Source organism: Phyllobates terribilis, unplaced genomic scaffold (assembly GCF_046119375.1).
Source record: "Phyllobates terribilis strain yellow unplaced genomic scaffold, ASM4611937v1 Scaffold_11__3_contigs__length_659146591, whole genome shotgun sequence".
In the NCBI taxonomy this organism is placed as follows: domain Eukaryota; kingdom Metazoa; phylum Chordata; class Amphibia; order Anura; family Dendrobatidae; genus Phyllobates; species Phyllobates terribilis.
In genome coordinates, this window is record NW_027362771.1 from 346,335,042 (window position 1) to 346,361,311 (window position 26,270).

The window sequence follows — 26,270 nt, forward strand, 5'->3', positions numbered from 1 at the left end:
TTTTATTGTATAAAAGTGCCAAAACATAATAAAAATAATATAAATGTGGTATCACTGTACTCGTACTGACCCAAAGAATAAAGCCACCTTATCAATTTTACCACATGTTGAATGGCGTTAAAAAAAAAAAAAAAAACAATTCCTGAATTGCTGGCTTTTATTCATTCTGCCTCCCAAAAATCTGAACAGAAAGCGATCAAAAAACGTTATGTACCCGAAAATGCTACCAATAAAAACAACTCGTCCTGCAAAATACAAGTCCTCACGTGACTGTTGGCAGAAATATAGAAAAATTTTAGCTCTTAGAATATAGCAATGCAAAACCTTTTCTTTGTAAAAAAAAACAACATCTTTTAGTGTGTGAGAGCAGGCAAACATAAAAAAAATATATAAATCTTGTATTGCTGTAATCGTACCGACACAAAAAATAAAGTTGTCTAATCACTTATACCGCACGGTGAACGGCGTAAAAAATAAATAAAACCAATTCTTGACCTGCTGTTGCTTTGTTCATTCTGCCTCCCAAAGACTGCATTTATTCTGCTTTCTACGCTGAGCGCTTACACCGCGGCTACATGCAAATCTCTGAAATACATGATTCAGATGGAACCCATGACGGAAGATTCCCTATAATGAGGCAGTGTCCATATTTTTAGGTGCGCATAAAAGCGCAGCTGACTACAGTTTTGTGTACATCTGAAAAGGAGACAGTTGAACAGAGGCCAGACGGACTCCAGAGTAACTCTGCTGCCTCATTATAGTGAATGGATCCCTCAGGGGTTTCATCTGAACCACGTCATTTATAGATTTAGATGTCTAAGGGGTAACGTTTCTCCTTGTGGAGAGTGACATACCGGCTCTGGCATGTCAAGGTAAGGAGGCTTATTCACCGTATAATGCTCCTCTGGGAAATTTAATATGCAAATTGCCTCTTCAGAAAGAAAGAAGACTTGAACTCTATAGCGCCACTTATTGGAAGCTGCAATCCTACAAGTCACAATCGAGCCTTTAACGAGTCTTGCAATATGACTTAGGATAATAGCCAAATCAGAATCTCAATTTGCAGACACGTCTGCAAATTGGGCCAATGCAACATTTTAGTGGAAAAATGGTAATTTTCCATTTACACAGCCCAAAGTTCTTGAGGTTTAAAAATGCTCACTTCCCACTTAGATAAATTCATTGAGGGGTGTAGTTTCCAAAATGGGGTCACTTGTGTGGAGTTTCCACTGTTTAGGCACATCAGGGGCTCTGCAAACGCGACATGACATCCACTATCGATTCCAGCCAATTTTGCGTTCCAAAAGTCAAATCGTGCTCCTTCCCTTTCGAGCCCTGCCGTGAGCCAAAACATTAGTTTTCCACCACATATGGGGTGTCGGCATGCTTAGGAGAAATTGCACAACACATTTTGGGGTATCCTTGTGAGAATTTTGTGGGAAAAAGTAAAATGTTCATTTTTTCCTTCCACATTGCTTTAATTCCTGTGAAACACCTAAAGGGTTAATAAATATCTTGAATGTGGTTTTGAGCCCCTTGAGGGTGCAGCTTTTATAATGGTGTCACTTTGGGGTATTTTCTGTCGTATGGCCTCCTCAAATGTGATGTGGTCACTAAAAAAAAAATGTTTTGTAAATTTTGCTGGAAAAATGAGGTCTAAGGGGTAACGTTTCTCCCTTTGGAGAGTGACATACCAGCTCTGGCACGTCAAGGTAAGGAGGCTTATTCGCCGTGCAATGCTCCTCTGGGAAATTTAATATGCAAATTGCCTCTTCAGAGAAAAAGAGGACTTGTACTCTATAGCGCCACCTATTGGAAGCAGCAATCCAGCAAGTCACAATCAACCCTTTAACGAGTCGTGCAATATGACTTAGGATAAAAGCGAAATCAGAATCTCAATTTGCAGACCAACAAACCGAAACACCGTGTCTGCAAATTGAGATTCTGATTTGACTCAATAGGTGGCGCTATAGAGTCCTCTTTTTCTCTGAAGAGGCAATTTGCATGTTGGAAAAATGAGAAATTGCTGATAAACTTTTAACCTTTTTAACTTCCTAATGAAAAAAAAATGTTTCAAAAATTGTGCTGATGTAAAGTAGACATGTGGTAAATGTTATTTGTTAACTATTTTTTGTGATATAACTATCTGGTTTAAAGGCATAAAAATGAAAAGTTGGAAAAATGCTAAATTTTAGCCAAATTTCCGATATTTTCACAAATAATCACAAAAAATATTGTCCTAAATTTACCACTAACAAAAAGTACAATGTGTCTCACAAACAGTCTCAGACTCACTGGGGTCTCATAAAGTGACACTGGTCAGAATTGTAATATTTGGCCTGGTCAGGAAGATGAAAACAGGATAGATACCCTAGATTAAGGTTAATTGACCATTATACACATTAGTATGTGTTTATCTAATTGAAAGGGTAAAACTGCAAACTTCTATGAGCAGGCAAGTGTGATTTAGTTGTCAGGAAAATGACAGAAATAAAGGAATGCATAACATATGGTATTTGAAGAATTTGCTCATCACAGAGAGCTTGCAAGGGGTCTGTCGTCAAATGAGTGGAGGTGATTGCTAAAAAATCACACACCCGAATGCAATTTGTGATGAATCCAAGGAATACATTTGGAGACAGATCGGACGTTGCACTCATCCCACAAGGCACAAAGGGAAACTCCACATAGGGTGAGACCCCACAGGGACCAGCCCCTGCAACGAGTGTCACTGATGACGCTTCATTTCAGGGAGGGGGCAGGAGCCTTGACAGTGACCACAGCCTATGACCCTGTGATGATGCATCGTTTCAAGGAGGGACAGGGGCTGTGACAGTGACCACAGTTTATGCCCCTCCTGATGATGCTTCACGTGAGTATCCCAGCATACACTGGGGTACTCAAATGAATAGTCATCAGACAGGAAGTAGGAAAAAAGTACAAAAACTGCTAGATAGTATAGTTAGGGAACGGTAGAACATTTTTAAAGCAAGTATATTAGAAATTAGCTTCGATTATGGGACTAAATAGATAGGGAGTTAGGAGAAAAATGCTTTGTCTTTGGACCACCCCTTTAAGGCAAAAATTAGGCTTTCCCTCATCCCAGCCAAAAAGATGAAACCCTATGGTAAGGCTGCATGCACACGATGCGTTTTTCATGCGTTTATGCTGCGGAATTTCCGCAGCGGAAACGCATCAAAAACGCATGGTAATCCGCACCCCATGGTCCCCAATGGCATTCCGCAATGTCAATGCACATGCTGCGGATTTTTCCGCAGCGTTTCTGCAGCGCTCATAAATCCGCAGCATGTTCATTAATTTTGCGGAAGCGCCGTCATTGACTTGCATTGAGACGCATAGAATGCGCATCTGTACATTTGTACAAGCGGATTCTATGCGTCTCTATGTGCAGATGGTACCCAGTTCTGGAGGAGAGAAGACTCTCATCCAGACCTGGGTACCATTGTACCTGTAAAAAAAGAATAAAATAACAAATAAAGTTTATACTCACCTGTCCAACGGCTTCTCTCGGCATGCCGGCAGCGCTGAAGGACCTTCGGTGACGCCACAGTCATGTGACTGCAGGCCCTTCACCGCTGTGTCTCGTGATATGCTGGCAGCCGGGAACCAGACAGGAAGGAGCGCTGCAGCACACGCCGGGCATCGGGGGTGAGTATAGCTTTATTTTAAGCATTGTTTTACGGTCACACTATATAAATCCATGCTGTTTGCATGGATTTATATAGTGTGACCTAGTTGTCAAGCACTTTCCAAGTGATGCTAATCGCCTGGAAAGCGCTTGTCAATCTGCATGCGGAAACGCATGTGAATCCGCATGTATTCTGCAGGAAAAACGCATGCACAATCTGCATGCGTTTTTTCTGCCATGGAGATGCAGAAATGCTGCACAAATTTTCTGCTTCATTTCTGCATCGTGGGCACATAGCCTAAAACTGCAGATATATATCTGTGAGCTAGGTGTGAATGTTTTTGATCAAAGATAGCTGCGCATGCACAACTCTCTCTATTCTTCTTTATGGGACCTCTGAAAATTGTTGATCAAGTGCCAACCATTGCTAGCTCTATTCATGGCGGTTTTTTTCTGGAGGGCAGTTTTCATTTTGTAACATTTAAAACAAGCACTTTTCTGTCCTGCAGAAAACCTATGGGAAAAACTCCAAAAAACACCATACATACCATTCTGCTGTTTGACGAAAAAGTGAAAAAAAAAAAAAAACAGCCAAACCAAAATACTTTTTACTATTTTGCTATAGGCTTCAAAATGTCGGTGTTTGTGACCTACCAACACTGTTAAAAATTACAAGAAAATCAATGGATGGATGGATACCTCCTTTATTGAGAACCAAAGGCACCAGGTGTCTGTGTGCTGCCACCCTCCAGAAAAGACAAGTTCCCCTGCTGAGTACAGAATTGTATGTTTTCTATAAGCAGGCTATCTCTTAATGCAGCTAACACAATTATGTTTGGTGATACTGAAATGTGGTGCTTTAGTTAGAAATATGCAGTGTGGAAAGACACTTTACATACATAAAGCACCATCTAGTGGGCTGTTTGTACTTACCATGCAGCAAAGTTCATATTAGTAACGACTATATATTCTTCAGGTTTTTGGGTTTTTCCAGTGTCAACATGCATTAAAACTCATGTTTTAGAGACACAGTGTCCTTGTCACCCAGCTAGGTCAACTAGACAATTAGAATTTTTAACCAAAAGAATTAACATTGCTAATTACTAGCTACAGTGGTGTGAAAAAGTGTTTGCCCCCTTCCTGATTTCTTATTCTTCTGCATGTTCGTCACACTTAAATGTTTCAGATCACAAAACAAATTTAAATATTAGACAAAGATAACACAAGTAAACACAAAATGCAGTTTTTAAATGAAGGTCTTTATTATTAACGGGAAAAAGAAATCCAAACCTACAGTCTCAGTTTTGCCAGAAAACATCTTGATGATCGCCTCAGACTTTTGGAAGAATACTTTGTGGACTGACGAGACAAAAGTTTAACTTATCTGGCATAGAAGTAACACAGCTTTTCAGAAAAAAGAAACATCATACCAACACTAAAATATGGTGGTGGTAGAGTGATGGTCTGGGGCTGTTTTACTGCTTCAGAACCTGGAAGACTTGCTGCGCTAAATGGAACCATGAATTCTGCTGTCTAACAAAAATCCAGAAGGAGAATGTCCGACCATCTGCACTTGGGCTATGCAGCAGAACAATGATTCAAAACACACCAGCGAGTCCACCACTTAATGGCTTAAGAAAAACAAAATTAAGACTTTGGAGTGGTCTAGTCAAAGTCCTGACCTTAATCCGATTGAGATGCTGTGGAATGACCTTAAAAAGGCGGTCCATGCTCGGAAACCCTCCAATGTGGCTGAATTACAAATATTTTGCAAAGGTGAGTGGGCCAAAATTCCTCCAGAGGGTTGTAAAAGACTCATTGCCAGTTATCGCAAACGCTTGATAGCAGTTGTTGCTGCTAAGGCTCCCAACCAGTAATTAGGTTTAGTGGGCAATCACGTTTTTCACACAGGGCTCTGTAGGTTTGGATTTCTTTTTCCCTTAATAATATAGACCTTCATTTAAAAACTGCATTTTGTGTTTACTTGTGTTATCTTTGTCTAATATTTAAATTTGTTTTGTGATTTGAAACATTTAAAGTGTGACGAACATGCAAAAGAATAAGAAATCAGGAAGAGGCAAACACGTTATCACACCACTGTATAGAGATCATGGAAGTTTAAATGTTATATAGTTGACCTACATACAATATATCATCAGCAGAATATAGCCACATTCTAAAGCATTGTTTAGTGGGTCAATGTTCAACTAAATGCAGCTGTAATATTCACCGCACATCACAATAGCAACACAATGAGAAGAGTAGTTGTGTGACCAAAAGTGCAAAGCTTGCAAATATGTAAACAGATCACAAATGTTGGTTTCAGTTGTTTTGGCTAAACATGATACAAATAGGATACAAAATATTTTATAAAATATTTAAAGGGATATTTACATACTAGACACTCCTCAATTGTAACACCAGGAAATAAGAGTTGTTGAATTATGTAAATCACTGGATCGATAAACATGTTAATGACATGTAAATGATGAAGAGGGAAAATAAAATTTTCAAAACAACTTGATTTATTCAGAATTGAGTATGAGCGGCACATGCAGAAATACACACATTTTTGCATCATGGCATGCTACCAGTGAGGTTAGTAATGATTGTCTGAGGAATGTTTTGCCACGCTGAATGCACTTGGGAACGCAACTCATTAAGAGCAGCTGCTGGCAGCTCCCTTTGGCAATTGCCAACCAATGATGTCCGAGATATGCTTGATGGGAGACAAGTCCAGTGATGCTGCAGGCCATGGTAGCACATTAAGGCCATGCTGGCTGCTCATAGTAACACAATCAACAGGCAGCCTGGGGTTGTCGTGTTGAAAAATGGCTCCTGGGACACTTTGTAGAAGTGGTCATACTACTGGTTCCATGACTAAACTGAGAACAGATTGTGTGGCCTAAACGTGCTACTACGGCCTGCAGCATCTCCGGACTTGTCTTCCATCAAGCACATCTGGAATTGCAAAGGGATCTGCCAATAGCGGATCTTGATGATTTGAGAGCCCAAATGCACTCAGCGTGGCAGAACATTCCTCAGACAACCCTTACTAACCACGCTGATAGCATGCCAAGGTTTGCATTTCTGGACTCATACTTGATATGGAATAAATTGAAAGTTTTCAAAACTGTGTTTCCATTTTTTATAATTTGCATATTACTAACATGTCTATTCAACCTGTGATTCCCATAATTCCACACCTTTTCCTTCTGAGTATTGCAATTTAAATGTTGAGAAATGTATCTCATAGTTTCTACCTCTTGGTGTTGAGAAACCCACATTGTGAAGGTGGAACCTGCATTGGCCAGACATTTATGGCATATCTTGTACAGTGGCATGTAAAAGTTTGGGCACCCCTGGTCAAAATTACTGTTATTGTGAACAATTAAGCAAGTTAAAGATGAAATGATCTCTAAAAGGCTTAAAGTTAAGACACATTTCCTTTCTATTTTAGGCAAAGATATATATATATTTTCATCTTTTACATTTTAAAAATTTAAAATCATTTAAAAATGATAAAAACAAAACAAAACAAAAACATACAAATCACTGTGGAGTGGGCGTTTGTGAATACGGCAACTCAGCTCCTATAGAAGTGAATGGTCAACTACACAGTGAACACAGTGAACAGAGCTGCGCTGTTCAGCACCATTCACTGTTTACATCCAGCAGCTACCGCAGCTTACAGCAGCTGATCGGTGGATGTCAGACCCCCACTAAGCTGATATTTATGATCTATCCTTAAAATAGGTCATCAATAGCTTAAGCCTGGAAAACCCCTACAAATATAACGGAATCTATCTGGCTTTTTTTATTTTTCTATATATGTAAAGATTTGGCCAGAATTTAAGCAGCAAACCGGCATTTTCAGCATTGGAATAGAGTCATTCCATTATCTGTCACATCTGTAGTTATACACATACTTTGTTGTGAGATAGTGCAGCATTTAGTAACAATTTGACACTAGGATATATGTAGTAGCAAGGCTTTATTGTGAAACCGTTGCTTTTCTATGGTAGATGTAACTATGTGTAAATGTGTAGCTCGTCTGATCCTCCCACTTAGGATATTTCTTTGCACATTTGAGTAAAACACATCTTACAGAGCTACTCAATGTAAAGTTTTCCATCCTTTGGTCTGCTAGGAAGAACTTATTCAGACTTTCTTCTATCGTATGGAACTCGTACCCATCATGATTTATTGGGCTGTTCATGCCCGTGCGAGTGATCCGCACTAAAACATGAGGACATTCCAATTCTGATCCGCTCCACGGATCAAACTCGCCAACGCAAGTCTATGGGTCTGTGAAAAAAATCAGATATCACTCGGGTGCCATTCGTGAGTCCGTTTTTTTTACTGACTGTTTGATAGGAGAAGCTTAAGAAACTTCCATCAGTTTTCTTTTTAATATTTTCGGCTACAACAAAAACTGCTGAAACTCTAATGGTAAAAACTGACCACTGACCAAACACTGGTGACAATCATCCAAAACACTGATAAAAATAGGCCACTTTTTTATGTACATCTGAATGAGCCCTAATTTGTCTTTGAGTTTCTCCTGAAAGCCTTCCCCTTCCTTTATTCTTAGTGATCAATAACTGCAGATCACCTCTAGGTGGATGTGAGCCCCTTATCATCTGGGTCCTACAACAGCTGCCATGCCTGCAATCCTGGCCGCTACACCAGTGCTCGAATATCTCGAGTTTTGAGAACACCCTGGTACCATCTTACATACAGGGGGCATAACATTATTGGCTTTTTTAATAAGCTACTCACTTTTGGAGCATGTCCTTTAGGATTAGTGTCTTTATAATTGGTCAGTGTTGATGACCCTAACATACAACACCAACCTTCCTCCAGTCTTCGGGTAATGTTGGATGTGAACCCTAAGAGCACGTATTTTAAATACAAAGAAGTCTCAATTATTACTTAGTGCCGTTCTCATACATGAGTCTTAGTGGGGGTTGGCACGATCAAGGTGATGTTTAGGAGGTGGATGGTACTCAGGGTTGCCAACCATTCAGAATTTCCAGGACAGTCTGTAAAAATAGGGCACTTTCTTGCCCTGTCCCTTAAAATAAATGAAGGTGTCCATGATTTTTTTGAAGCTGAAGAAATTTCTACAGATAATTTTGACTGTAATTGTCATCATTTTACAGTGAATTCAGCTGATGTCTTCACATTAGAATTATGGGCTGTAGATACTGATCACTTAAAATCACTATGATTTATTATGTTTTTTTTATTGTGTCCATAAAAATATTGTCGGTCTGTGATGTTTTGATAAAATGTCCAGAAAAGTTGGCAACTCTGGTGGTACTGTATGTGCAGCACTGAAAAGATTACATTGCGCCTGGGTCCTAATCATAATTACTACGCTAAGAAAGTGAACAGCCCGCTGTGACGTCACCACTAGTTTCCAGCACTGAAAGTGTTATTTTTTGGTTGCATTTCAGCCCCAGATGTGAGATTTCAAGTGCCCCAGATGTGAGGTATCAGTAGCCACAGTGTGGTGATATCTGTGGTGATGCCCCCTATGCAGCAGGCCCATAACCCCCTATATCAGGGCTGGGGCAGGCTGCAGGGTTGTTACAATAATAAATACACTGCAGCCACAGATGTGAGATCTCAGGGGCCCCAGATGTGAGGTCTCAGCGGTCACAGATGTGAAATCTCAGGGGCCCCAGATGTGAGGTTTCAGGGGCCCCAGACGTGAGGTCTCAGGGACCCCATATGTGAGGCCTCAGGAACTCCAGATGTGAGGCCTCAGGGGCCCCAGATGTGAGGTCTCAGCGGTCACAGATGTGAGGTCTCAGGGACCCCAGATGTGAGATCTCAGGGGCCCCAGATGTGAGGTCTCAGGGACCCCAGACGTGAGGTCTCAGGGGCCCTAGACGTGAGGTCTCAGGGGCCCCAGACGTGAGGTCTCAGCGGTCACAGACGTGAGGTCTCAGCGGTCACAGATGTGAGGTCTCAGGGGCCCCAGTGTGGTGATATCTGTGGTGATGCCCCCTATGCAGCAGGCCCATATCCCCCTAGATCAGGGCTGGTGCAGGATGCAGAGCTGTTACAATGTGACAGTAATAATCACAGCCCCAGATCCTGGTATATGGAGCTTCCAGGAGGCAGATCTCTGGGTGACACCTTGGTGCCATCTGTAGGCCCGAGCCATGGGAAGGATGCAGCCCCGACCCCTCCTCTCCTGGAAGGAGATAACACCATCCCCCTTTCCCAGCAGCATCACTAGCCCAGCACAAGCCTCCATTGTGTGTGTGGTGGGCTAGCACCGGCCATACTGTAATTGTCTCCCTCTGCACCTGCCCGCTGGTTACACGGACTCCACATGCGGCAATGGTGTATTACTAGCGGTAATATGGCAGTGTGCCCGCCGCCCGGCCACCTACCTCTTGTAGTCGCTGCTGAAGATGCCCCCGCTGGCAGGGTCCTGGCCATATTCGGGCTCGCCCAGGCTGCCCCCCTTTTCCTCGCTGTACCCCGGACTGGCGGACATGGCTCAGCACTGTGTTCGCGGACAGCGCCTGGCAGTATACAGCCCCTGCTGACGTCACCAGAGGAGGAGATTCCACCGAAATCTTTCCTCCTCGCGTTAACCCTCGCAGTGCCATGCAGATACCCAGCTCCTCACGTAGCACTTAGTATGTGGCTAGATTTTGGGAACACAGTGCTCCGGTAACGGCTGCACTTACCCCGACTAAGCCGGGTGCTAGCTGTGATTTACACTGGCTGCCATACATGCCCAATACCTCACAGGTGCCATCTGCCTGCAGTGCCAGGCTCACCCTTCATGCCTCCCCACGGGCAGCATTCTGGTTTTCTCTCTATTTGGTATACATGACTTTCCTGCTATTTACAAACACAACTTTTTTTTAGCAAATTCTTGTGTCAGTTTTCATCCCTTGGTTTCACCACAATGATGGTTTTCCATAGGATTTTATCTGGGGCGGGGGAGGGGATGGGGGCAAATACTTTACACAAGGGGCAATGTGAGAGGCCGTGACTGTCGTGTAGGGATGAATCAATATATCAAATTTAATTTGGCTCAATATTAATGTTATTATTATTAACAATTAATTATTAGAAATATTATTATATTAATGTTATTATTAATAATATTTAAATATTGTTAATACTGTATTAATATTAAAGGGAACCGGTCGTCTGATTCATGCTGACCAAACCACGGGCAGCATGAATCTGAGCCTGGCTCTCCATTGCAGACAGGTGTATCCTTCTCTGGGACGGTCCAGTGATTCAGAGTAAATATACTTTAAAGATCCGGCCGTGGACTATAGTAGGACACGAGACCAGTCCGGTGCCGCCCCCCGATGGTTTCTCAAGTCTCTCCCATAACAAAAGACCTTGTGTAGAAACCAATCAGTGAGCTCAGTGACTGCCGATGTAGCCGGAGCCCCCTGTCAGAGATGCTGATCTCATTGATTGGCTGCTGCGTTGTTGATATGATGTCAGCACTGCAGCCAATACCAGACACTGGGATCAGCGCCAGAAACTCAACTCTGGCCCCGAGGGCGGTGAGTAAAAAACATATTTTTTTTTCATATATAACAAACTGCAGCTGGGGACTAAAATTCCCTGTAATAGGACAACCCCTTTAATATTGAGCAACATTAAATATGTTGACTAACTGCTACTGCGTATACATTTTAATTTACGATAGGGCTTATTGTAACTTGTATTCTTATCAGTAACAGATAATCAAGGTCATATAATTTACTGCTTTTTATAATGTTTATAAACCATACAGCTCCTGTTATTCACTGTAAGTAAACACAGACAGGTCATAATTCGTTTGGTCTCTATCCTTGTCCCAATCTCTGTCACTATCTTTTTTTACGTCACAATCCTCTCTTTCTTCCCCCTCCAACATTTTGTCTTATTACCATGGCATTACCCCAGATCACTATCTACACTCTCTTCCCCTGCTGCACAGTAATTGTCCACTTTCCAGTCCTTAGTTTAAACACTCCTCCATCCTTCTAGCCATTTTTCCCCCCAGTACAGCTGCACCCTCCCCATTGAGGTGCAGCCCATCCCTTCCATTGAGCCTGTAGCCAACAGAGAAGTTGGCCCACTATTGCAGGAACCCAAAACCCTCCTTCCTCCAACAACTCCTGAGCCACATATTCACCTTCGTAATCTCTTGCTGCCTCTCTGGCGTCTGGCGTGGCACGTGCTATAGGTGGTATTTCAGAGATTATTACCTTTGAGGTCCTTGCCTTAAGCGTTCAGCCTAATTACATTAAATCATTTTTAATAACCCGCCACCTACCTCTAACTTTGCGATTGGTGGCAATGTGCACCATGACTGCTGGGTCCTCCCCAGCCCCAACCAGTAATCTGTCAACCCAATCAGCGATGCGCACCAGGAAGACAACACACCTTTTGGTGATCCCATTCATTGTGACAAATTGCCCTTTTTGTTCCCCTAATTGAATTCTTCATTACCTGCACCTGTGTGGCCTGCCTTTTGCTCCTATTTTCTAGAGCAGATACTCCCCCAGTTTTCAGGGGACATGCCTTGCTGCAACAGTGCTATCCCTGTACTGACACCTCCCTTATCTGCCAGCTTCTCAAACTTGCTGTGGTGTGCCAGATCAGGACTAGCCTCCCTGACACTAGCCGCCTCACTGTCCTGCAGCTCCATGCTACAGTCCTCCCCCACATCTACCCCAGCGAGCACCTGCTCAGTGAGCAGCAGACTCCTTTCCATATTGTCAATAGATCTCAGTGTTGTCCGCTGCTCATTTAGATCCAGCAATGCACACATCTCACACAACAGTATACACCCTCAAACAACTGTTCAAGGGTTACATACATGTGACAAGATGTACACTGCATGGCATTGTCAATAATGGAGAACATATTACCAATGGGGATTACACAACACAGAAATATAGGTAAATATAAACAGGGATTTACTACAAGTTACACCCTCCAACTCCCTGAATCTCAAGTCACACTTCAGCCAAACCACACTTAAAACAAATCCCTCGCAAGCTCTTTATTTCAGATGATTTAAGGAGAACCTTTCAGCACAATTTAAGACATGGCCATAATGTCGCTGTTATATATATATACATTTGATACCTTTGATGAGGAAATCTGCTGTTTTGTTCTTCTTTAATCGGCATTTGAAGTTTTTTTCTAAGGAAATTTAGGTGCACAGGGGCCGGACTACATACAGCCGGCTGATGACGTATCAGCCATCATGTGTAGGGAAAGATGCGGGCTCACACATCGAGCCCGCATGAAAGGCAGGGACACTACTTATGATGTAAATGTACATCATGAAGGGGTTAAACACATTTAAAGGGGTTTTCCCACTAACAAAAGTTCATTTTAATCAATAGTTCTTGGAATGATAAGTTCCACAATTGACTGTATTTACATAAAATGTTCCTGTACTGAGATAATCTTATAAATGTGCCCCTGCTGTGTACTGTGTAATGGCTGTGTCTGACCGTACAGGAACATCTTCTGATCATACCACAGCTCCTGTGCAGGGGAGGAAGGAAGCAAAAGAGTATACAGACATTACAGCACAGAAACATTTTATTTAAGCATTCAATTGTGGAAGTTATTAGTATTCCAAGATCTACTGATTAAAATGTACTTTCGTTCGTGGGAAAACCCCTTTAAGTTCTCAAGTGAAGACTGACTGGTCATCAGTTGATAAAGCTAAAACCCTCAGCAATAAGCTGTTTTTGCTGGGAAATACCGGCCTCTCCAGGATATATGCAGTATATATGGTGCTCATTCAAAAAAATGGGTTACTATTAGATTTGGTGCATATTGATTCGCAAAACCTGGTCCATCCATGTCAGTAATCTGTGGCCGCTAGACAGGAGCCCTGAGAACTAACTCCTACCTGTTAGAACCTTGCTGTTAGTTTTTTTTTTCCTTTGCTGGTCACATGACCTTGTTGGCCTATTTAATCCTGCTCCGCCCTTCTGGCTTTGCTGGACTTCATTGTATATCTACTTTCTAGCTAGCCTGTGCTCTGTATCTAGCTCTGTTAGTTTGCTTGGTCTACGGACCTCTATGTTCTATCTATTTTGTTTGTTCGTCTGTCTGCTACTATTTCTGTTAGGAGGTGTCCCATATTCCTCCCAGTCCTTAGTACTTGTAGGGATTCCCTCCCCACATCTATAGGTCTCCGTACAGACTAGATTAGGACTTTAGCAGGTCTGATCGCAGGATCAGGTTCCCTGTTACATCGTAGGGATTCAGCTGAGTCCTATAGTAGGGACAGATCTCCTCTCTTTCCTTAGCTTTGGTAGCAGAACATAACACTACCTCCTGGCATCCATGGCCTACCTGATAGGAACCATAGCTCTTCTTTTGATTAGCTGCCTGGCTTGACGTCATCGTTACGGCGTAATGCACCCATGACATTCCTGCCAGGCCAGCTAGTCAAAAGTAGAGCTGCAGATGCTATCAGGTAGGAGGAAGTCCTCAGGATTCATGTCAAGTGGATTACTGACGTGACCAGTGGTCCGGGTCCTGTGAATTGATTTGCACCAAGTCTAGTTACTGTCTCGATTCAGCCTATCGGTGTGTCTGGAAGCAGTGAGTGACAGTTCAGATGTCCAATCTAGGACGGGCCGTGCTAAGCTGTCAGTATTGTAATGGACAGCTCAGCCGTCCAATCGGAGACTGGGGCGCGCTGAGCTGTCTGTGTTTTGAGTGACAGTTCAGCTGTCCAATCAGGACCGGGACGTGCCGGGGCCATGTGTCTGCTATTTGAGTGATTTCCTGGCTATTTAGCTAGCTCTCTGCCTCCAATTAGTGCCAGTTGTAGCTAAGTTCAAATGTTGTGCACTTGCTCTGTTCTCTGTGTTCCTGTATTTGATCTTTGTTGTTCGATCTTGGACCTTGCATTTGACCATCCGTTTGCCTTGACCTTTTGTCTTGATCCACTACCTTCCCGGAACTCTGACCTCGGACTGTGACCTGACTATGCCTTTTCCTTAACCCTTTGTTTATGATGAGCCCGCTTGATATCTGACCTCTTGACTACCCAGCATCACGGTTTGTCCGTGAGTAGTGACTAGCGTCACAGTTATTATGAAATACATTGTATCTCAGGGTTTTGCAGAAAAAGAAGACTGAGAGGAGACTTAATAGCTGTCTACAAATATGTCAAGGGCTGTCACATTGTAGAAGGATCATCTTTATTCTCATTTGCACAAGGAAAGACTAGAAGCAATGGGATGAAACTAAATGGGAGGAGACACAGATTAGATATTAGAAAAAACTTTTTGACAGTTAGGGTGATTAATGAGTGGAACAGGCTGCCACGAGAGGTGGTGAGTTCCCCTTCAATGGACGTCTTCAAACAGAGGCTGGACAGACATCTGTCTGAGATGATCTAGTGAATCCTGCTTTGAGCAGGGGGTTGGACCAGATGACCCAGGAGGTCCCTTCCAACTCTACCATTCTATGATTCTATGATTCTATGATAAGACATGTAATGATTTATTACTTACTAGTAAATTTGCACATTACTATTGACTATTGACACATTTGGCATATTTATCATTTGACAGAAAAAAATAGCACTACATGTATCAATAATTTTCCCATCAGAACAATGGACACCTTGGCCCAATCCCCAGCCCAGCATGAATGTGTTTGGGGGAGACAAGAGGAATAGCTATCTGCCAAGCGAGTGCTTGGCCAACACCTATTAAATAAACTAGGAAATGGTATGATCCAGCTTAGCACTAATTTAAATCTCTCAGGGAAAGATAAGTGTATAAGGGTGCACGGCCCAAAGGTTGGCCACAACCTATAATGCACAATGCAGAAAAATATTGGACAAGGCCTGAACTACTATAGTATTAAATTAATGTGAAGGGAAAGATGTGTGGATAAGGGTGCACTGTTTTTAGGGACGTTATTAGAAAATGATCTATTATTTAACTCAGGTTTTTGTGTTAAATATATTTTTCTTTTTTCACAATCTGTGCTAAAAATGATCAATAGAAATCTAGCAATATTTACCCTGGCCAATGGGCCTTTTTACACTTTAACTTCCTGTTGTTTCTGGAAACATAATCAAAGGTAATGGGTCCACAAACTCCAAGTAGTGCCACCAGGAAAGTCAATATAATAGTAAAGAAAACCTTTAGGCACAATGGATATTGATGCAAATTAAGGTATTTATTCAGACAATAAATTGTTCATGAGACAGATGTATGACCAACGTTTCGGCCTTCATCAAGGTTTATCTAAAACAATACAAAAAAAAGGGAAGAACTGTATAAAAAATGAAAATCCATTGTTTCACGATAAATCAAATTACAATCATATCTGAAAAAAGGGGGAGTAACAAATAAGCCGACACTCAGCACATGAAAATATCTCATATAAATGAATACATAGCGGTGCTTCATTCCAAAGTTAACCACTAAAAAAGAAAAAATAAAGAGATATATACGATTTAGTTATAGATTGTAAAACATGTACATGTCAAGTGTAAAACAGCCTCCTTCAAAAGTGTAAAAAGGGGACATACTATGAGGTCAGACGTATCACAGGTGTCAAAAGAAAGAAAATAAGTGACAAAGAATAAAGCATACAGGAGACCCGAAGCAGCAGAACTTCAGTATTGTTGTAATAATATAAAAGATAGGGAAGGTAAACCTGTGTCACGGTGCGCTTCATATGAGCATAATGAACGATCAGACGACGGCGTGTGTCCGGGTGCCATGAGTTGCATTTAAATACCGGAGGTGCTAAAGTGCAATCAGCTGGAAAATCACATGATGTGCTGGGGCCGTGCGGGCACAGGGAAAGTCCGACGCAGGCGCAGATGCAGGATGCTGCTGCGCGTGTGCACAAGCTGGTGTGTAGCGCAGGCGCAGCTCCTGTGACTGGACTTAATCATGCAGTGAGACACAAATGTAGCGCAGGCGCCGATCCCAAACATAAAAAACTACTGCGCATGCGTACTTACCATAAGGTCTTAACATAGAGAACAAAGCAGCACTGCGCATGCGCAGGTAGCGTAAGGCTAAAAAGAGAAGCCCCAAGAATTAAAGATAAACAGCATACCCACGGGCAACATAATGACACAGGACACGTTAGACATTAAGAATAAGAAGGATAAGACAAAAGGGTAAGAGGGGAAGGGAATAGGTATACAGACAGAAGGAATGGTAAAGCAAATATAGACATTGACAAAAAGTAGCCAAGTGTGAAAAAGGTTTATTGATACCTGTGAGGTGTTCAATTGACCTAAAAAAGGGGGAAAAAATAAGAGGAGGGGGAAAAAAGGAAAAAAATAATTAGGATATATAATACAATACATAAAGTTATGTATATAACAGTAAAATTATTTGACAAGTATTTACTACTGACTGGTCAAATAACATAGAGATGACAAAGGAATATGCTAATCAATTAGAGTTCATACTCTCTGTTGAGGCCATATGGTTCCAGGGTTAAAAAAATTGAAATGACAAATTCCCAGTAAAGGTAATCCTCCTAAGACATATCACCCGGTTGAAACGTATATCTCTTTGGTTAAAAGAGATATTGCAACTAAATTACAACAGATACATCAAGGAAGTTTCCGGATTTTACATAGAGTTGAACAACGGGCCGTTAAGGATTTAAGTACTAATCCACATATCGTCATCAAACCAGCTGATAACGGCGGATCAATAGTGGTTATAAACAAGGAGGATTATATTTCAGAAATCTACACTCAATTGAGTGATAGAGACACATATTCACCTATTCCACATGATCCAACCAGCTCTATTGCCAGGGAGATATGCGATTTGGTCGGCCGTTTTAAAACAATAGGAACCATTGACACCAAGCTTAGTGAGTTCCTTATCAATTTGCATCCTGTCACTCCGGTACTGTATACTTTACCCAAGATACACAAAAATCTTTTTCATCCTCCCGGGCGACCCATAGTAGCATCGACCAACTCAGTATTATCTCCATTGGCCATTACTTTGGAGAAAATCCTCACTCCATTATTATCTTTAATACCCTGGTACTTAAGGTACACCTCCTAGTTTTTGACACATATCCGTATTCTAAGGGTTATTCCAACCAATAGCCTACTTGTAACTCTGGATGTAAACAGTTTATATACGAGTATAGCACACCACAATGGGATCCATGTGTTTTCAAAATTTCTTGATGACAAAACAACCCTTTCCATTTAACAAAAGGAATTCTGTATTTCTATGTTAACATTGATTCACACCAGGAATTTTTTCATATTTGAGGATCAATTTTACATACAAAATAAAGGGACCGCAATGGGATGAAATGTCGCACCGCCATATGCTAATATCTATTTGGCTGATTTTGAATCATCCTTTGTCTACACTCATGACCTCTTCCAGAAACACGCGTTAATATGGAAGAGGTACATAGATGACATTTTTGTGATATGGCAGGGCGATTCTTCTTCTCTAGAGACATTCTTCACATATCTCAATGAGCGGGTTCCTAATCTTACCTTTACAGTTCATCAGAATTCACACAAAATCAACTTCCTAGATACGTATGTCATCGTGATAGTTTAGGCCATTTATCTACTGATCTTTATGTTAAACCAACAGATAGGAACAGCCTACTTCATTTCTTGAGTTGTCATCCTACACATGTCAAGAGATCCCTCCCTTGCTCTCAGATCCATAGACTTAAACGGATTTTCTCTGATGACCAAACTTGCGATATTCGGATTGGTGAGATGAAACAAAAATTTCGAGACGGGATATCCGGATGTCTTCCTTTCACCTCCACCATCTAGAATAATCTCTTCCAATAATGAACAGCAAAGGGTGGACTTCGTCAAGACTTACCAACAGGGTCGGTCTGGGCTGGCGGGATACCGGGAATTTTCCCGGTGGGCCCCGCCCCCTGCTGCAGAGGAGAGGGGGGAGAAGAGAGCAAAAAAAAAATCCTGCGGTTTTAAGGGGCACGGGCCCTTTAAAAGCACAGGCACAGTGTATGCAGGGACACGCGCATGCGGCGTTCATTACCTGAACCACCGCGGCGCACCTCCCAGTGAAGCAGCTGAAGCTGCGCGTCTCCCTTCGCCGGCCGGCGTATGACGTCATCGTCATGCGCCTGCTGTGAAGGAGGCGCGCAACTCAGGAGAAGGAGGACACCGCACGGGAGCGCAGGAAGGTAAGAGGTGTGTGTGTGTGTGTGTAATGGTCTGGGCCCCTGGCTGGACACACAAGGGGGGGCCCAGCTGGACACACAAGGGGAAGCCCAGCTGGACACACAAGGGGGGGCCCAGCTGGACAGACACACAAGGGGGTAGCCTGGCTGGACATATAAGGGGTTAGCCGACTGGGCACAAAAGGGGGGGTCCTGGCTGGACACACAGGGGGGGAACCCTGCCTGGACACACAAGGGGGAACCCTGGCTGGACACACAAGGGGGGCCCAGCTGGACACACAAGGGGGTAGCCTGGCTGGACACACAAGGGGGAGCCAACTGGACACAAAAGGTGGGGTCCTGTCTGGACACACAAGGGGGGAACCCTGGCTGGACACACAAGGGGGGCCAAGCTGGACACACAAGGGGGGGCCAAGCTGGACACACGAGGGGGGGCCAAGCTGGACACACGAGGGGGGGCCAAGCTGGACACACGAGGGGGGAGCCCTGGCTGGATACACGAGGCGGGAGCCCTGGCTGGATACACAAGGGGGGCCCTGGCTGAACACGCAAGGGGGAACCGTGGCTGGACACACAAGGGGGGCCTTGGCTGGACACACAAGGGAGGGGCCTTGGCTGGACACACAAGGGGGAGCCCTGGCTCGACACACAAGGGGGGGGCCTGGATGGACACACAAGGGGGGACCCTGGCTGGACCCAGGTAAAGGGGGGTGGGCAGGATGGGTATATGGGGGGCAGGCTGGACACATGGAGGCCAGGATGGATATATGGGGGGCAGGCTGGACACATGGAGGCCAGGATGGATATATGGGGGGGCAGGCTGGACACATGGAGGTCAGGATGGATATATGGGGGGGGCATGCTGGACACATGGAGGCCAGGACGGATATATGGGGGGGCAGGCTGGACTCATGGAGGCCAGGATGGATATATGGGGGGCAGGCTGGACATATGGAGGAAAGGATGGATATATGGGGGGCAGGCTGGACTCATGGAGGCCAGGATGGATATATGGGAGGGGGCAGGCTGGACACATGGAGGCCAGGATGGATATATGGGGGGGGGCAGGCTGAACACATAGAGGCCAGGATGGATATATGGGGGGGCAGGCTGAACACATGGAGGCCAGGATGGATATATGGGGGGGCAGGCTGGACACATGGGGGCTAGGATGGATATGTGGAGGGGCAGACTCGATACACGTGGGCTAACATAATTATATGGAGGGGCACGCTGGATATATGGGGGGTGTCAGGATGGATATATGCAGGGGGTAAGGGCAGGATGGATATATGAGGAGGCAGGCTGGACACATGGAGGCCAGGATGGATATGTAGGGGGAGCAGGCTGGACACATGGAGGCCAGGATGGATATATGGGGGGCAGGCTGGACACATGGAGGCTAGGATGGATATATGGGTGGGGCAGGCTGGACACATGGAGTCCAGGATGGATATATGGGGGGCAGGATGGATATATGGGGGGTGTCAGGATGGATATATGCAGGGGGGAAGGGCAGGATGGATGTATGGGGGGGGCTGGACACATGGAGTCCAGGATGGATATATGGGGGGGCAGGCTGGAAACATGGAGGCAAGGATGGATATGTGGGGGGGGCAGGCTGGCCACATGGGGGGCTAGGATGGGTATATGGGAGGGGGCGGGCTCGATACACATGTGCTAGGATAAATATATGGAAGGGTCACACTGGACAAATGGGGGCCAGAAGGGATATATGCAGGGGGGTGTCAGGATGGATACATGGAGTCCAGGATGGATATATGGGGGGGCAGGCTGGAAACATGGAGGCAAGGATGGATATGTGGGGGGGGCAGGCTGGCCACATGGGGGGCTAGGATGGATATATGGGGGGGAGGGCAGGCTCGATACATGTGGGCTAGGATAAATATATGGAGAGGCCACCCTGGACATATGGGGGCAAGAAGGGACATATGGGGGTGTCAGGCTGGACAAGGGACTTAATTACTGTTTGGGGGCCAGATTGAGGAACATACTTTATTAGTTTATTGTGGCCAGTGGGGAACATTATTACTTTAGATTCCAATTATTATTATTACATTATTACTTCTGCAATATAATTTACTTTTTAGGAAACTGTTTTCCATGGGATGGGACAAAAGAGGAGTCCTGTTACTGTGCAGGATGGCACTATGTTGCTTTTTTTCTTCAACTGGTATAGTGTAGAAGTCGGGGGGGGGGGTGGGAATATTCTCTAGAAAGATCAATTATTGGTAACTGTGTGTTATTTTCTGCAGAGACGATTCCTGGCTGGAAGAAGTGATGGCCGTCTGTGCCAGATGAAGAAGAAAAGCGAAGATGAAGGACTTCACCTAGAGACGTCACTGGTGAGTCAGTGTATTACATGTACACTTACACTACACACGTGGTCAAAATTGTTGGTACCCCTTGTTTCATGAAAGAAAAACCCACAATGGTCACACAAATAACTTGAATCTGATAAATTACAAATTTTTGAAAATGAACAAATGAAAGTCAGACATTGCTTTTCTGCTTCCACAGAATTTAAAAAAAAATTAACCTCATGAAATAGGCCTGGACAGAAATGATGGTTCTTCTTAACTTAATATTTTGTTGAACAACCTTTTGAGGCGATCACTGCAATCAAACGATTCCTGTAACTGTCAATGAGACTTCTGCACCTCTCAACAGGTATTTTGGCCCACTCCTCATGAGCAAACTGCTCCAGTTGTCTCATGTTTGAAGGTTGCCTTTTCCAGACATCATGTTTCAGCTCTTTCCAAAGATGCTCAATAGGATTTAGGTCAGGGCTCATAGAAGGCCACTTCAGAATAGTCAAATGTTTTCCTCTTAGCCATTCTTGGGTCATTATCCTGTTGCAAGACCCATGACCTGCGACTGAGACCAAGCTTTCTGACTCTGGGCAGCACATTTCTCACTAGAATCCATTGATAGTCTTGAGATTTCATTGTACTCTGCACAGATTCAAGACACCTTGTGCCAGATGCAGCAGAGCAGCCCCATAACATAACAGCCTCCCCCATGTTTCACAGTAGGGACAGTGTTCTTTTCTTCATATGCTTAATTTTTCCGTCTGTGAACATAGAGCTGATGTGCCTTGCCAAAAACTTCCATTTTTGTCTCATCTGTCCATAGTACATTCTCCCAGAAGCTTTGTGGCTTGTCAACATGTAGTTTGGCAAATTCCAGTCTGGCTTTTTTATTATTTTTTTTTTCAACAATGGTGTTCTCCTTGGTCGTCTCCCATGAAATCCACTTTGGATCAAACAACGATGGATAGTACGATCTGACACTGATGTTCCTTGAGCTTGAAGTTCACCTTTAATCTCTTTAAAAGTTTTCCTGGACTCTTCTGTTACCATTCATATTATCCGTCTCTTTGATTTGTCATCAGTTTTCCTCCTGCGGCCACGTCCAGGGAGGTTGGCTACAGTCCCATGGATCTTAAGTTTCTGAATAATATGTGACACTGTAGTCAAAGGAACATAAAGCTGCTTGGAGATGGTCTTATAACCTTTACCTTTAACATGCTTTTCTATAATTTTCTTTCTAATCTCCTGAGACAACTCTTTCCTTTGCTTCCTCTGGTCCATGTTAAGTGTGGTACACACCATGTCACCAAACAGCACAGTGAGTATCTGTAGCCCTATATACAGGCCTACTGACTGATTACAAGATTGTAGACACCTGTGATGCTAATTAGTGGACACAACTTGATTTAACATGTCCCTTTGTCACATTATTTTCAGGGGTACCATAATTTCTTTCCAGGCCTATTTCATGAGTTTATTTTTTTTTTAAATTCTGTGGAAGCAGAAAAGCAATGTCTGACTTTCATTTCTTCATTTTCATAGATTTTTAATTTATTATTACTTTTGTCAGATTCAAGTTATTTCTGTGACCATTGTGGGTTTTTCTTTCATTAAACGAGGGGTACCAACAATTCTGACCACGTGTGTATATAGTATATACAGAGCTCCTGTGTATGTCACTGGTGATCACTGTATTACCTGTCCAATGACACTATATACAGAGCTCCTGTGTATAATGTCACTGGTGATCACTGTGTTACCTGTACACTGACACTATATACAGAGCTCCTGTGTATAATGTCGCTGGTGGTAATAACAGTGTTGTTAGTATTGTGGTTTGTATTCATGATCAGTATTGTAGTATTTGGTCACTTTGGGGTGGTAATATGTGGTCTGGTCATGGTGTGGCCGTATTTGTTCCTTGTATGTGGTATTATTCGGTCACTATGTGGTGGTAATATGTGTTCTAGTCATGGTGTGGCGATATTTGTCCCTTTTGTATGTGGTATTATTGGTGTTGATATAGTGAACTGTGTTGTGTATGGCAGTCATTTTGTTCTTGCTGATATTAACTAGGAAAAGATTTTTTTCCATTAGGCCACAGCCCCACCATTAGTATTTGGTTAGTATTTTTTCCCAGGAGTCACTGCCAAAACAAGTAGTGGGTGATAAATGCAGAATTGGTGACTTGTTTCTATTCTACCTTTTCTCTGATTGTTCCTCACCTGGTTTTGGCTCCCACTCCTGAAAAAAAATACTGACCGGATACTGACCAAATACTGATAGTGGGGCCGTGGCTTTAGAGATTAAATACTTGGACCAGAGCAGCAGATATGCACTTACAGGGGTTCTCCGGTGAAAACAAGTAATCACCTCTCCACAGGATCAGTGATAATATTGATTGGTAGGGGTCTGACTGCTGGGACACAATTGGCAGAATGTGGAGCTTTTCTCCCCATTAGACTGGAGCGGTATGTGAGATGCGACCACTGATCCATTCATTCCCTCAGTGGCTGTGAGCGCTGCTCTTTTTTGGAAGCCCCCAAGAGAATGAATGGAGCTGCGGTCAGACGTCCCAGCTGTTGCTGCATTTTAAAATAGGGATAAGTGTCCTGTCAGGTATAAAAGTTCCCCATTCTTCCAATAGGTGCGTTTTCCAATGTTCGGACCCAAACGATCAATAAGTGATCACCTATCCTGTAGAGCCCATGGATCGGTGATAACTTGTTTTAACCAAAGAACCTCTTTAATGCAAACTACAGTAATTGTACGTCCCAGTTAGTGTCGCACAGTAGATGTGCAGGAGCCGCCAGTCAATGCTCCACTATAACAGGGATAGCGGATAACAGATATTTGCATATGGCTATAGGTGGGCCTCTAGAGTCAGTTCTCCCTGTGGGCCCCAGACACCCCAGTCTGACCCTGCTTACCAACCATTCATGCGTCTTTTTCACCAAGCCATACGTAAACATCGGGCACTTTTGGGCGATTCATATCCTCAAATTCCAGAGTTTAACACCCTTCCATTAATTTGTTTCAAAAGACCACAGAATCTAAGAAATCTTCTAGTTAGAGACAATATTGGCTCCAGGAAAAAGGTCGATACACAAACATTTTTAGTGACACAACGTAAAGGCACTTTTCCTTGCCTTCATTGCCCACAGTGCTCCAATGTTACGAAGGGAGATGCTTTTACTCACCCTCGTTCTGGCAAGAAATTTCCCATTAATGTTTTTTTCACCTGTGACTCTTCCTTTGTTGTTTACATGATTAAATGCCCTTGTGGTCTCGGATATGTTGGGGAGACCACCCAGCATGTCCTAGACCGCATCTCTCAGCATAAATCAACCATCAGGTGTAAGAGGACGATGCTACCGGTTCCCTCCCATTTTGTTTCGGCCGGACATAACGTTTCACAATTATGTTACCAAGTATTGGAGACTATTCCCTTGAAAAGACGAGTCGGCAATAGAATACATAAATTGAAGGAGAGAGGGGCTTTTTGGATCTACAAGCTACAAACCCTGGAACCATATGGCCTCAACAGAGAGTATGAACTGTCTTATTGATTAGCATATTCCTTTGTCATTTCTATGTTATTTGACCAGTCAGTAGTAAATACTTGTCAAATAATTTTACTGCTATATGCATAACTTTATGTGATGTATAGTGTTGAGCGATACCTTCCGATATCAGGAAATATCGTATCGGATTGGATCGGGCCGATACCCAAAAAGTATCGGATATCGCCGATTCCGATACCGGAAACCAATGCAAGTCAATGGGACACAAATATCGGAATGAAAATAAACCCTTTCTTTCCTTGTAGGTTAATTCTACATGAAGGAAAACAACTAACAATAATGTAGAATGTATTGGGGGAGGTGGTTGCCCAAATCGATGGGAACAGTGCTCACAGTGAAACATGAAAAGCCGGCAATTCAGCAGCGGCATACACCGGTACCCGACAATTTAGAACAGAAAGAATAGAGCGTCACACATAGATTAGATAGATAGAAACATGTCAGTCACATATATATGAAGTACAGTGACAGTGTTGCTTACTGTACTTGTCATTTAGTGTAAAGGATTTATTTTAAAAAATATTAGTGTTTTCATGCACAGTCTCTTTAAAAAAGCCGGCCGGCAATTCAGCAGTGGTACCCGACAATTTATAAAAGAAAGATAGAGCATCACACATAGATAAAATACATAGAAACATGTCAGTCACATATATAAGAAGTACAATGACAGTGTTGCTTACTGTACTTGTCATTTAGTGTAAAGGATTTATTTAAAAAAATAATAGTGTTTTCATGCACCGTCTCTTTAAAAAAGCCGGCCGGCAATTCAGCAGCGGTACCCGACAATTTATAACAGAAATAATAGAGCATCACACATAGATTAGATAGATAGAAACATGTCAGTCACATATAATAAGTACAGTGATAGTGTTGGTTACTGTACTTGTCATTTAGTGTTAAAATAAAGGATTTATTAAAAAAAAAATTGGCGTAGGGTTCCCCGTAATTTTAGTCTCTAGCGGAGGTTAAGCAGACAGCTGGGGCAGATGTTTGAAGCCTGGGAAGAGGGTAATACCCACGGAGCTTCCCAGGCTACTAATATCAGCCCCCAGCTGAATACCTAGCCTTTACTAGCTATTAAAATGGGGGACCCCCCCAAAAAATGACGTGGGGTCCCCCCTATTTTAATAGCTAGCAAAGGCTAGGCAGACAGCTGGGGGCTGATATTAATAGCCCAGGAAGGGTGCCATGAATATTGGCCCCCTCCCAGGCTAGAAACACCAGCTGTCAGCCGCCCCAGAAATGGCGCATCCATAGGATGCGCCAATTCAGGCACTTAGCCTCGCTCTTCCCACTGCCCTGTAGCGGTGGCAGTGGGGTAATAGGGCTGGGGTTGATGTCAGCTTATAATGCCAGCTGACATCAAGCCCAGGTTAGTAATTACTAACCCCATAGTCAAAGTTACAAAAAAACACAAACACTCAGAATAAAGTCCTTTAATTGAAATAAACACACAATACTTTATTGTTCTAAATTAAACCATACTTACCATCACGTCCA

The 26,270-nt window shown here is 43.2% G+C and overlaps 1 protein-coding gene across 2 annotated transcripts in view; it reads right to left on the reverse strand.

Moving 5' to 3' along the window:
* AP3B2 (adaptor related protein complex 3 subunit beta 2) overlaps positions 1-10,248 on the reverse strand; it is a 127,152-nt gene extending 116,904 nt beyond the window's left edge. The window contains exon 1 of one of the 2 annotated variants that reach the window (XM_073652854.1): positions 10,060-10,248. In XM_073652854.1, the coding sequence (XP_073508955.1) occupies positions 10,060-10,166 (107 nt within the window). In that variant the 5' untranslated portion in view covers positions 10,167-10,248. The remainder of the gene's footprint in view (positions 1-10,059) is intronic. The other variant, XM_073652855.1, reaches the window with a different exon arrangement.
* Positions 10,249-26,270: the final 16,022 nt, after the last annotated feature.